At 55.0% G+C, this 13,312-nt stretch overlaps 1 protein-coding gene across 7 annotated transcripts in view; it reads right to left on the bottom strand.

Annotated features, from left to right (window-relative positions):
* The window catches only part of LRP1 (LDL receptor related protein 1), a 131,320-nt gene that overhangs the window by 14,884 nt on the left and 103,124 nt on the right, over window positions 1-13,312 (bottom strand). For 5 of the 7 annotated variants that reach the window (XM_063179362.1, XM_063179364.1, XM_063179363.1 and 2 more), the window contains exons 64-76: window positions 13,157-13,273; window positions 12,377-12,496; window positions 11,228-11,350; window positions 10,148-10,273; window positions 8,719-8,835; window positions 6,551-6,657; window positions 6,309-6,441; window positions 5,346-5,465; window positions 3,866-3,988; window positions 2,332-2,475; window positions 2,115-2,249; window positions 1,343-1,462; window positions 289-560 (exon numbers count right to left, since the gene is read on the bottom strand). In XM_063179362.1, coding sequence (XP_063035432.1) covers window positions 289-560; window positions 1,343-1,462; window positions 2,115-2,249; window positions 2,332-2,475; window positions 3,866-3,988; window positions 5,346-5,465; window positions 6,309-6,441; window positions 6,551-6,657; window positions 8,719-8,835; window positions 10,148-10,273; window positions 11,228-11,350; window positions 12,377-12,496; window positions 13,157-13,273 — 1,757 coding nt within the window. Of the gene's footprint in view, window positions 1-288; window positions 561-897; window positions 935-1,342; window positions 1,463-2,114; window positions 2,250-2,331; window positions 2,476-3,865; window positions 3,989-5,345; window positions 5,466-6,308; window positions 6,442-6,550; window positions 6,658-8,718; window positions 8,836-10,147; window positions 10,274-11,227; window positions 11,351-12,376; window positions 12,497-13,156; window positions 13,274-13,312 lie in introns of those variants that run through there. The other 2 variants (XM_063179368.1, XM_063179367.1) reach the window with 2 other exon arrangements.

The raw sequence follows: 13,312 nt of genomic DNA, 5'->3' as shown, positions 1-13,312 counted from the left end.
ATATCTTGGTGCCCAACATGGGACAGATCGATCCTGGGGACGGATCAGTCAGGGAAGACACCTTTGAGGTGGCACCCTCACTTTTGTTGCAATATCCAGCCAGCCAAAGGTGTCTCTGAGGTGAAACCACCACAGTTGCTGCCTCTGGTCAAGCAGCAAGGGCCAGATGAACCCAGGCATGTCCCATCCGGCTCTATTGGTATTTAATTCCAATAGGGCAGAGTGGGGACAGTGAGAAGAGAGGAAACCACCAGCCCATCCCTCCATGCCCTGGCAGAGCTCGCTCACGTTCAGGTGGGTGACGCCGCCGTCGATCTGGCGCCGGTTGCGGTTGGAGGCGGTGGAGGCGGACGAGGAGGCAGGCAGCTCCCGGTAGGAGATCCTGCCCGTGTGCCAGTTGGTCCAGTAGATCTTGTTGCCCTTGACGTAGATGTCCATGGCGTCGATGCGCACGTTCTCGTCGCCCTGGAAGGCCGGCTCGTAGGCGGAGTTGGGGTTGAAGGGGTACATGCTCCTGATCTTGTTGTCGTCTGCGATGTAGAGGATCTGGTGCTCAGAGCCTGAAGAGGAAGAGGAGGAGCAGGAGAGGTTGGCATGAGTTGGATGTAGAGGATCTGGTGCTCAGAGCCTCAAGAGGAAGAGGAGAGGTTGGCATGGGTTGGACTGGGAAGAGGCGCTCAGCCAGGAGTGGGGATCTCCTGATCTTGTTGTCATCTGTGATGTGGAGGAGGAGGAGGAGGAGGAGGAAGAGGAGGAGGAGGAGGAGGAGAAGGACAAGGATGAGGACAAGGGGGACGAGGAGGACAAGGACGAGGAGGAGGAGGAGGAGGACAAGTAGAGGTTGGCATGGGTTGGACAGGGAAGAGGGGCTCAGCCAGGAGTGGGGATCTCCTGATCTTGTCATCTGCGATGTAGAGGATCTGGTGCTCAGAGCCTGAAGGGGAGGAGGAGGAGGAGGAGGATTGACAGAGCTGCATTTCATTTGAGTCTGTGGGGTCTCTGTGGGGTCTGTGAGGTCTCTGTGGGGTCTTTGGGATTCAATGGGATCTGTGGGGTCTCTGTGGGGTCTGTGGGGTTTCTGTGGGGTCCCCGTGGGTCTGTGGGGTCTCTGTTGGATCTCTGGGACTCAATGGGATCTGTGGGGTCTCTGTTGGATCTCTGGGACTCAATGGGATCTGTGGGGTCTCTGTGGGGTCCCTGTGGGTCTGTGAGGTCTCTGTGGAGTCTCTCTGGGGTCTATGGGACTCAATGGATTGGAGGGAAGAGCAAAGGATTCCCACAGGAGCTCTGGGGGGTCCCTGGGCACACACAGAACCCACGTGAGTCCCTGTTCCCTCCTGACCTTCTGCCTTGCACATGTTGTCCGTCTTCATGAAGTTCTTGGCGCAGCTGCAGACGTGGGAGCCCTTGGTGTTGTTGCAGAGCTGGGAGCAGGTCCCAAAGCGCAGGCACTCGTTGATGTCTGGGCAGGGGGAGGTGGAATCAGGGGAAGAACAAAAAACTGCCCCACAGACCCCAAGGACACCATCCTTGCCACCCCACCCCACCCCAGCTGTGAAATCACATCTCAATGGTAAAAACCAGAATTCACAGCCTGATCCTGAGGCCTCTCCAGCAGCAGCAGGAAATACCTTGGCAAAAATTCTTGTCTGGAACCTTCTGGAAGCCTCTATGGCAGGTACAGTAGGAGGTGGACTGGGACTGGACACAGTGGGCCTTATCCCCAACATGGTGGTGTTGGACACAGTGGGCCTCATCCCCAACATGGTGGTGTTGGCCACATTGGGCCTCATCCACAACTTGGTGGTGTTGGACACAGTGGGCCTCATCCCCACACATGGTGGTGTTGGACAGAGTGGGCCTCATCCCCACACATGGTGGTGTTGATCATCCCCACACATGGTGGTGTTGGACACAGTAGGCCTCATCTCCACACATGGTGGTGTTGGACACAGTGGGCCTCATCCCCACACATGATGGTATTGGACTCACTGGGCCTCATCCCCAACATGGTGGTGTTGGACACCATGGGCCTCATCCCACCTGTGAAATCACACCTCACTGATAAAAACCAAACCCCACAGCCCAATCCTGAGGCCTCTCCAGCAGCATACCTTGGCAAAAATTCTTGTCTGGAACCTTCTGGAAGCCTCTACGGCAGGTGCAGTAGGAGGTGGACTGGGACTGGACACAGTGGGCCTCGTCCCCACACATGGTGGTGTTGGTCTTGCAGTCATATGACTTGTGCTCTGTGGTGGGACACGTGTGTCACACGCGTGTCACAGCGAGTCCCCCCCAGTCCCCACCATGCCCCCCAGCTCCCCCACCCACCTTGGGAGCAGGATTCCTCATCAGAGCCATCTCCACAGTCATCGAAGAAGTTGCAGCGGAGGTTGGCACTGATGCACTTCTTGTTCCCACACAGGAACTCGTTCTTGTCCTGGCTGCAGCTCTTGGGCTTGGCCGTGGGTGACTCTGAGGGTGAGGGACAGCAGATGTGACCCCCATGTCCACGGGACCCTCTGGGAGCAGGCAGGGACTTGGGACCTTGCATCCACAACCCCAATTTCGTGAGGAAAGACCAAAAGCCAACCCCAATCCCTGATTTCGTGAGGAAAGACCAAAAGCCAACCCCAACACCTGATTTTGGGAGGTAAGACTGGGAAAAGCCAACCCCAACACCTGATTTTGGGAGGTAAGACTGGGAAAAGCCAACCCCAACACCTGATTTTGGAAGAAAGACTGGGCAAAGCCAACCCCAACACCTGATTTTGGGAGGTAAGACTGGGAAAAGCCAACCCCAACACCTGATTTTGGAAGAAAGACTGGGAAAAGCCAACCCCAACACCTGATTTTGGAAGAAAGACTGGGCAAAGCCAACCCCAAGACCTGATTTTGGGAAGAAAGACCAAAAGCCAACCCCAACAGCTGGGCTGAACTTTGGGCTCTGGGAGGGCCTTCCCAAAGGCCAACAGTGACTTCCAGGCAGCTTGGCCAGGCAGGCTCAGGGCTGTGAGGCTCAGAAAACCACAATGCCTGCCATGCTCCTGCTTCTCTCCCAGGCTTCCAGTTCCATGCCTTCTCCCTGAATATGTCTCACAGTTTCCATCTCCTGATGTGCTGTGAAAGCCTCCTGTGGCCTGGAGAGCACACCAAGGAGAGCAAAGGGCAAGCAGATGTCACTGGTGTCCTGCCCCCATCTCCCCACTGCTCAAGCAGCACCCTTTGGACATGTTCTCTTCCAGGCTTCCAGCTTCATGCCTTCTCTCTGAATATATATCACAGTTTCCATGTGCTGTGAAAGCCATGACACCTCCTGTGGCCAGGAGAGCACACCAAGGAGGGCAAATGGCAGCAGATGTCACCAGAGCCAGCACTGGTGTCCTGTTCCCATCTCCCATCTCCCCACTGCTCAAGCAGCACCCTTTGGACATGTTCTCTCCCAGGCTTCCAGTTTCATGCCCTCTCTCTGAATATGTACCACAGCTTCCATCTCCTGATGTGCTGTGAAAGCCTCCTGTGACCAGGAGAGCACATCAAGGAGCACAAACAGCAGCAGATGTCACTGGCGTCCTGTCCCCTTCTCCCCACTGCTCAAACAGCACCTTTTGGAGACATTTCTGTCCCAGGCTTCCAGTTTCATGCCTTCTCCCTGAATATGCACCACAGTTTCCATGTCCTGATGTGCTTGGAAAGCCATGACACCTGCTGCATACCAAGGAGTCAGGCAGCGCAAACAGCAGCAGATGTCACCGGTGTCCTGCCCCCATCTCCTCACTGCTCCAGCAGCACCCTTTGGACCTGAGCAGCATTTCAGAGCTGCAATGGCAGAGCTGAGGGAGAAGGATCAGCCCCCCTCACTCACCGCAGTCCTTCTCATCCGTGTTGTCTCCACAGTTGTCGATCCCGTCGCACTGCCGACCGATCCACAGACACACGCGGTCGTTCTTGCAGCGGAACGGTCTGTTGGGGGGACACTGGAATTTCACTGCACCAGCAAACAGAAACAAACGGTGACGGTGAAAGGAGACGCCGGAGCCAGGCTGTCACACATGTCACACGAGCTGCTGCTCGGCCTCTGCCCCCGCTCAGCTCTCCGCTAAGGGCTGTCCCACGCGGCCCAGAGGGCTCCGGAGGCTGAAGCAAAGAGACTGAAGCAGAGACAATCTGGCTGCTGTGAGCCCTCTCCTCACCCAGCCCACTCCCCATCACCAGCCCCTCAATCAGAGTCACCTCCTGACACAGACATGGTTTATGAAAAATCCTTTCCTTAGGATTTTTTCTCCTAAGAAACTGAGGGGACATGTCAGTCCTCCCTCCTCATCACCAGCCCCTCAATCAGAGTCACCCCCTGACACAGACATCTTTGATGAAAAATCCTTTACTTAGGATTTTTTCTCCTAAGAAGCCAAGAGGCCTCAAGAATAAAATGTAAACATTGATTATCTGCTGCTGTGGAATGCAACAGGTGCATCTGTGATTGGTCTCAGAGTTGTTTCTAATTAACGGCCAATCACAGTCAGCTGGCTCAGATGTTCTGTCCCAGACAGAAGCTTTTGTTATCATTCTTTCTTTTTCTATTCTTAGCTAACCTTCTGATGAAATCCTTTATTCTATTCTTTTAGTATAGTTTTAATATTATATAATATAGTATATAATATATATGCATATATATAATATAATAAAATAATTCTAATAATATAATATAATATAATATAATATAATATAATATAATATAATATAATATAATATAATATAATATAATATAATATAATATAATATAATATAATATAATATAATATAATATAATATAACATATATATTAAATAATAATATTTAAAATAATAGATTAAAATTAATTATAAATGGAATTATAAATATATTAATATTAAGTATCATTATGAAATTAAGAATAATATATCAAAATGTATTATGAATATACTAATTATATTAGAAATCTATTATATATTATAAACAATATAATAATAATAATATTAAAATTATTAATAATGATATATTAAGATATATCTTCTAAATCTATTATATATTATATTAGAAATATATTTTATATTATAAATAATAATATTATTAAAATTATTATTGATAATATTAAAATAATAAATCAAGCCTTCTGAAACATAGAGTCAAATCCTATCTCTTCCCTCATCTTCAGACCCCTGTGAACACAGTCACAACCTCCAAGCCCTCACCTGCACCAGCCACCCCCCAGAGGTCCCCCCCCAGACCCTCTGGTCCCCCTCTAATCCCCCTCTGGTGCTCAGGCTCCAGGAGTGTTCCCCCCATCCTGGGCTATGGGGCTTGGGGACAGGGGCAGTGTCACTCACAGCACTCCTCAGGATTCTCGTCTGAGTTGTCCCCACAATCGTCCTCCCCGTCACACTTCCAGGCCAGGGGCTTGCACAGGGTGTTGTTGCACTGGAACTCGTCCAGGGGACATGTGCGGACTGTGACAGAGCAAGGGGGACATGTCAGTGCAGGAGGGGACATGGCAGAGCAAGGGGGGACATGGCAGAGCAAGGGGGGACATGTCAGTGCAAGGGGGGACATGTCAGGGCAAGGGGGGACATGGCAGAGCAACAGGGGACATGTCAGTGCAAGGGGGACATGGTAGGGCAGGGGGGGACATGACAGAGCAAGGGGGAACATGGCAGAGCAAGGGGGGACATGGTAGAGCAAGGGGGGACATGGCAGGGCAAGGGGGGGACATGGCAGGGCAGGAGGGGACATGGCAGAGCAAGGGGGGACATGGCAGAGCAAGGGGGGACATGGCAGAGCAAGGGGGGACGTGGTAGAGCAAGGAAGGACATGGCAGGGCAAGGGGGGACATGGCAGAGCAAGGGGGGACATGGCAGAGCAAGGGGGGACATGGCAGAGCAAGGGAGTGATGTGTCAGTGCAACAGGGGATGTGTCAGGGCAAGGGGGACATATCAGAGGAAGGGGGAAAAATGTCAAATGTCAGTGCAAGAGGGGACGTGTCAGTGCAAGGGGGACATGGCAGAACAACAGGGGACACATCAGTGCAAGAGGGGACGTGTCACTGCAAGAGGGGACACGTCATCTCATGCTTCCCTCCTGCCAAACCCCCACCCTGGGTGGGGCTGCAATTCCAATTTCCCACATGCACAGGGGGGTCTCCAGAGCTGAGGCATTTCCATGTCCGTGCGCGCTCCAGATTGGGACACACACACACAGAGCAGCACTCCCACCCATAGCAGGGACACAGTGACACCAGGGCAGGGATTGGGGGACACCAGCAGCCCCGGGGGACACCCAGCAGTGCCATTACCCCCTGTGCCACAGTTCTCCTCGTCGCTGCCATCCATGCAGTCGGCGTCGGCGTCGCAGCGCCAGCGCATGGGGATGCAGTGCCCGTTCTTGCACTTGAACTGGTCAAACTCGCAGCGAGGGGTGCAGTCTTTCTGCAGGGGACAAGCAAGGGACACAGTGGGCATGGCAGGCCCCTGTGCTGTTGCCACAGCCCCAGGGCAGGGGCAGAAGGGAGGTTTTGTGTCCCCATCCTGCTCGTACCTCGTCAGAGCCATCGGCGCAGTCGTGGTCGCCGTCGCATTTCCACCTGCCCGCGATGCAGCGGCCGTTGGCACAGGAGAACTCGCTCTCAGAGCAGGGCCTGGGTGCTGGGGACAGAGCACAGAGGGTGCCCTGAGCGTGGGGACAGCCTGTGAGGGCAGGGGGTGTCCCTGGCCAGCAGCTGTGGGGGCACAGGGTGACAGGGACACTGGGGACAGGGGGTACAGGCAGAGCTGTGGGAGCTCACAGAGGGGCACAGCTGGTACCAACTCCCACCACTCCCTGTGGAGGTTTTGGGGGACACTGTGGCCCTGTGGAGGTTTTGGGGGACAGCCTGGCTGTCAGGGTGCTGGGGACAGAGCACAGAGTGTGAGGACAGCCTGTGAGGGCAGGGGGTGTCCCTGGTCAGCAGCTGGGGGGGCACAGGGTGGCACAGACACATGGCCGGTAGCACTGGGGACAGGGGATACAGGCAGAGCTACCAGAGGAGCACAGCTGGTATCAACTCCCAAACCCTTCCCACACCATCCCTGTGGGGGTTTTGGGGGACACTGTGGTCACTGAGGTCACTCCTCTCCACAGGGCAGCACCAGCCCCACTGCTGCCCACCCCAGCTGCAGGAGGAACTGCAGCAGTGCCCTGGCAGTGCCCAGCCTCACCCCTGTGCCCCCTCACAGGGCGTGGGCACAGCTCACAGCTCACTGGCACAGCCTGTGCCACATCCAGCAGGATGGCACTTGGCACAGCCGCCCACCTGGGATGGCTTTTGGGACCCTTCCCCTCCCTATGGCCCCCATAGGGGTATTGGGGCACAGGGACCCCCCACTCATGGCACAGGACTGTGGGGAACAGGGGGTGTCCAGAGGGAGCAGGGAGAGGTGGGGATGGGGTTTGGAGCCAAATCCAAGCCATGCAGAGCCCTGCAGAGCAGCAGGGTCAGACCCTCCCCAGTTCCATGGATGGAGATGCTTGTGCTGATGCTCAATAAATCCACCTGGATTGTCCAGTCCCACCTAGAAATTATTGTCTTCATTGGGTTTTAGAGAGAGACTGTAACACGGAATTAAAAGATTTCGGCAGGAACCTACCTCTGAGCGCCCCATAACGACAGTGTGGAAATGGAGAAAAACATAAGATGAGGTGAAATGGCACAAAACTCAAAAAACACGACGGGAAACCAACAGAAAAGAAAAAAAAACAAAAGCTGCACCCTGAAGAGCTGCAGGAAGATCAGAGAGACCCAGTGGGCACTGTGGGGTGGGACAGGATCAAGCAGAGACCCTGGTGCCATCCCATGGGCAGCCTGGAACCCCTTTGGGTGCTCTGGGGTGGGCAGCAAACCCTGGTGCCATCCCATGGGCAGCTTGGGACCCTCTGTGTGTCCCCACTGCCATCCCAGGTGGCACTGCCAGGCAGGGGGTGACACAGGGGGTGATGCTTGGTAGCAAAGCAGGACAAGGTGCCCTCAGGTGACTCTGCTGGGCCCCTCATGCTGCTGCAGGGAGGGTGTTGGGGTCACCCCTTGAGTGTCACTTGTCACCTCTGGGGTGTCTCATTGGCACAGGGACAGGGTCAGTGCTGTCCCCACAGGAGGGCATGGATGGGATAGGATCAGGGACGAGGACGGGGACAGGGACAGGGTCAGCACTACCCCAAAGGAGGGCATGGATGGCACAGGGACAGGGTCACCATTGCCCCAAAGGAGGGCATGGATGGCACAGGGACAGTGACAAGGACAGGGTCACCACTGTCCCAAAGGAGGGCATGGATGGCACAGGGACAGTGACAGAACTGTCCCAAAGGAGGGCATGGATGGCACAGGGACAAGGACAGGGTCACCACTGTCCCAAAGGAGGGCATGGATGGCACAGGAAAAGGGACAGGGACATTTTTGCCCCAAAGGAGGGCATGGATGGCACAGGGACAAGGACAGGGTCACCACTGTCCCAAAGGAGGGCATGGATGGCACAGGGACAAGGACAAGGACAGGGTCACCATTGCCCCAAAGGAGGGCATAGATGGCACAGGAAAAGGGACAGGGACATTTTTGCCCCAAAGGAGGGCATGGATGGCACAGGGACAGCCCTGTCCTGGCTGGGGTGGCCCAAACCTGTCCCCTGAGCAGTGCTCCCCCACGGGGACAGCAGGGGCAGGGGAGTGGCACGTACTGCAGCTCTCCTCGTCGGAGTTGTCCCCGCAGTCGTTGTCGTAGTCGCACTGCCAGCGGCCCGGCACGCAGCGGTTGTTCTTGCAGCGGAACTGGTACGGCTCGCACGTGCGCTCGTCTGGGGACAGCGGGGACAATGGGGACAGCTCAGGGACAGGGTCATGGATAGGGACAGGGACAGGTCGGGGACACGTCAGGGACAGGGACAGGTCAGAGAACTGGTACGGCTCGCACGTGCGCTCGTCTGGGGGGACAGGGACTTGTCAGGGACAGGGACACATCAGGGCTGCTGGGGGGACAGCAGGAACAGGGACAGGTCAGGGAGATGTCAGGGACAGGGACACATCAGGGCTGCTGGGGAGACAGCAGGAACAGGGACAGGTCAGGGAGATGTCAGGGACAGGGACACATCAGGGCTGCTGGGGGGACAGCAGGAACAGGGACAGGTCAGGGAGATGTCAGGGACAGGGACAGGACAGGGACACATCAGGGCTGCTGGGGGGACAGCAGGGACAGGGACAGGTCAGGGACAGGGACAGGACAGAGACACATCAGGGCTGCTGGGGGGACAGCAGGGACAGGGACAGGTCAGGGACAGGGCAGAGAACTGGTACGGCTCACATGTGCGCTCATCTGGGGACAATGGGGACAAGTCAGGGACAGGAACAGGTCAGGGCTGCTGGGGGACAGCAGGGACAGGGACAGGGGTCAGCACTGCCCCAAAGGAGGGCATGGATGGCACAGGGACATGGATGGCACGGGGACAGGGGTCAGCACTGCCCCAAAGAAGGGCATGGATGGCACAGGGACATAGATGGGACAGGGACAGGGGTCAGCACTGCCCCAAAGGAGGGCATGGATGGCACAGGGACATGGATGGCACGGGGACAGGGGTCAGCACTGCCCCAAAGAAGGGCACAGGGATGGGATCAGCACTGCTCCAGTGAGGGCAGGAATGGGACAAGGACAGAGGTCAGCACTGCCCTGTGACAGGAGGATGAGACAGGGACAGGTGTCAGCAGTGCCCTGAACATGGGGAGGGACAGGACAGGGACAGGGACAGGGACAGGGACCAGGACAGGGGTCAGCAGTGCCCTGAACATGGGGAGGGACAGAAATCAGCACTGCTCCACATGATGGAAGGGATAGGACAGGGGTCAGCACTGCCCCAAGGAGGGGATGGATGGGACAGGGACAGGTGTCAGCAAGGCCCTGAACATGGGGAGGGACAGGACAGGGACAGGGACCAGGACAGGGGTCAGCACTACCCCTGCACCTCCCTCTGACCCAACCCTGCCCACACCACCTCAAAAAGGAGCAGCTGGAGCTCCTGGGCCACCCCAGAGAAGCCAGCCAGCTCCAGGCCAGCCTGTCCCTCAGGGAACAGGGACACAAAATGACACTGGCTTGTCCCCAAGGCCTCCACTCACCGCATTCCTCCTTGGGCTCATCAGATCCATCCCCACAGTCGTCCTCCCCATCACATTTCCAGCGTGCAGGGATGCACCTGCCCGAGTCCTTGCAGCGGAATTCGTCCACACCACAGGTCATCTGGGCTGCAGGGGACAAAGGGACACAGGGCAGGGTCAGCGCTGCTCAGCACTGTGCTGCTCTCTGCAGGGATGATGGACAGCCTGGAGATGGGGGGACCTTCCTCCTTTTCAAGGAGTTCTCCAGGGAGATGTCAGGGGAGGAGGATCCCCAGCGGGACAGAGACACCAAGAGCATCAGCCACTGCACACAGGGACTGAGCAGGGACAGAGGAGGGACACAGGAGGAACTGGGGTAAAACTGAGCAGGGACTGAGGTAGAACTGAGCAGGAATTGAGCAGATACTGAACAGGGACTAAGTAGGGACTGGGGTAGAACTGAGCAGAGACTGAGCAGGGACTGAGCAGGGACTAAAGAGGGACTGGGTTAGAATTGAGCAGGAATTGAGTAGGGATTGAGGAGGGACTAAGGTAGAACTGAGCAGGGACTGAAGAGGGAACTGGGGTAGAACCGAGCAGGAACTGAGCAGGAACTAAGCAGGGATTGGGGAAGAACTGAGCAGGAATTGAGCAGGGACTGAGCAAGAACAGAGCAGGGAGCTGGGGTAGAACTGAGGTAGAACTGAGCAAGACCTGAGCAGGGACTGAGCAGGGACTAAGGAGGGACTGAGAAGGGACTGGGGTAGAACTGAGCAGGAACTGAGCAGGGACTGAGCAGAGATCAAGGTAGAACTGAGCAGGAACTGATCAGGGACCAAGGAGGGACTGGGGTAGAATTGAGCAGGAACTGAGCAAGAACTGGGCAGGGACCGAGCAGGGACTGAGCAGAAACTGGGGTAGAACTGAGCACGAACTGGGGCAGAACTGAGCAGGAACTGAGCAGAGACAGAGCAGGGACTGAGCAGGGATCAAGAAGGGACTGGAGCAGGGACTTGCCACCCCTCCAGCACACAGAAGTGCCAGGTGTGATCATTTCACACTGGTCAGAGCCCCCTCCCCACAAACACACAGGTGCCTTACTGCAGTTAGCAGGTTCATCAGAGCCGTCCACGCAGTCGTTGTCACGGTCACACACCCAGACCCGCGGGATGCAGCGCTTGGTGATGGCACACTGGAACTGGTTGGGGGCACAGGTCACCTCGGCTGCAGCAGGGAGAAAGGGGGGTCAGGAAGGGCAGCAGGGCAGGCAGGGACAGCCATTCCCTTCCCCAAAAACCAGCTGTGGGGTTGGGAGGTGTGTGGGTGCTCCAGGGATCACAAGGGGCTCAGTGGAGATGGAGCAGAGCCATAAAATGGCTCCAGAAGACTCCAAGCTGTGAGGGGACAGGGCAGAGGCCACCAGATCCCTCAGCTGGGCAACGGGCTCAGCCCAAATCCACTTTGAGGGATTTAAGATTTCATTCCCACTAGGAAACAGGGCAGAGGCCACCAGATCCAGGCTCAGCCCAAATTCCACACCAAGGGATTTAAAATATTTAATTCCCATTAGGAAACAGGGCAGAGGCCACCAGATCCCTCAGCTGGGCAACAGGCTCAGCCCAAATCCATTTCAAGGGATTTTAAATATTTCATTCCCACTAGGAAACAGGGCAGATCCCTCAGCTGGGCAACAGGCTCAGCCCAAATCCACTTCAAGGGACTTAAAGATTTAATTCATTTCATTCCCACTAGGAAATAGGGCAGAGATCACCAGATCCAGGCTCAGCCCAGATCCACTTTGAGGGATTTAAGGATTTCATTCCCACTAGGGAATAGGGCAGAGGCTACCAGATCTCACAGCTGGGCAACAGCTTCAACCCAAATCCATTTCAAGGGATTTAAAACTTGATTATCACTAGGAAACAGGGCAGAGGCCACCAGATCCAGGTTCAGCCCAAATTCCACATCAAGGGACTTTAAAGATTTCATTCCCACTAGGAAACAGGGCAGATCCCTCAGCTGGGCAACAGGCTCAGCCCAAATCCACTTCAAGGGATTGAAAGATTTAATTTATTTCATTCCCACTAGGAAACAGCAGTAGAGATGACGGCAACAGAGGGTCTGCAGAGACCGGGGGCATGGAGAAAGCCCTGGCACAACCCAGGGAGCCAAACACCCCAAGACACAGACCTGAACCCCTCAATCTGACGCACAGCAGCCCCCAGCTGACCCCCAGAGCCCCCCACTCACGACAATCCTTCTCATCCTCTCCGTCCCCACAGTTGTCCTGCCCGTTGCAGCGGAAGATGCCGGGGATGCAGCGGTTGGTGTTGGTGCACTTGAACTGGCTGGGCAGGCAGACGTGGATGTCTGGGGACAAGGTGACAATCAGGGGTGTCAGCGTTCAGAAACACATAATCACGAGAATGATTCTATGCAGGGGCTTTAATTGAAGAGCTGGAGGCACCTCAGGGACACAAACGTGGTGTTGGGAGGGTGCAGGAGTGCCCAGAGTGTGCTTTAGATTTGGAAAAGAGAGCTCTGGGTGTCAGGGGTACAAACCCAAATCTGACCCCGACATGGGTTAGGGATGAACATGTTTTTATATTCTATCATTCTATAACGTTAATTCATGTTAATTCATGTTAATTATTAAACTTATATTGCTCTATTGTATACATAGATTTCATCCAAGCACGGGCTCCTCATGGTCCCCCTCAAACTTCTAACATAGTTTCTCATGATTCTTCTTACGATTAACAATAAATATATTTAATTACTAAACAATCATCACATCTAACAATTATATCATTTATCATATACTGCTTACACAGGTGCAATTTCACATCATCTGGCAAACACAAAGCCTAACATTTTCAGAGTCTCTTTTTTACATTTTTCCAGGGCCCCACTACGCCCAGCTTCTTTCTAATTCCCCGAATTTTATGATTTTAAAACCTTTTACTATCAAGGGGGTGACAGGCAGCATCTCCACGCTGTGGAGGGTCACAAGGGGACACAGGGACCTACCACAGTTGGCCTCATCCGAGTTGTCCTGGCAGTCGTTGTCGCCATCGCAGATGAAGGCAGGGTTGGTGCAGATCCCTGTGGAGCACTGGAACTGTCCCGGCCTGCACTTGAACTCAGCTGTGGGGTGACACAGGGCCACAGGTTTGCTCTGAGGAA

The sequence above is a fragment of the Melospiza melodia genome, chromosome 31 (genome assembly GCF_035770615.1).
Source record: "Melospiza melodia melodia isolate bMelMel2 chromosome 31, bMelMel2.pri, whole genome shotgun sequence".
NCBI lineage: Eukaryota > Metazoa > Chordata > Aves > Passeriformes > Passerellidae > Melospiza > Melospiza melodia.
This window is presented reverse-complemented; position numbering and strand designations above follow the sequence as displayed.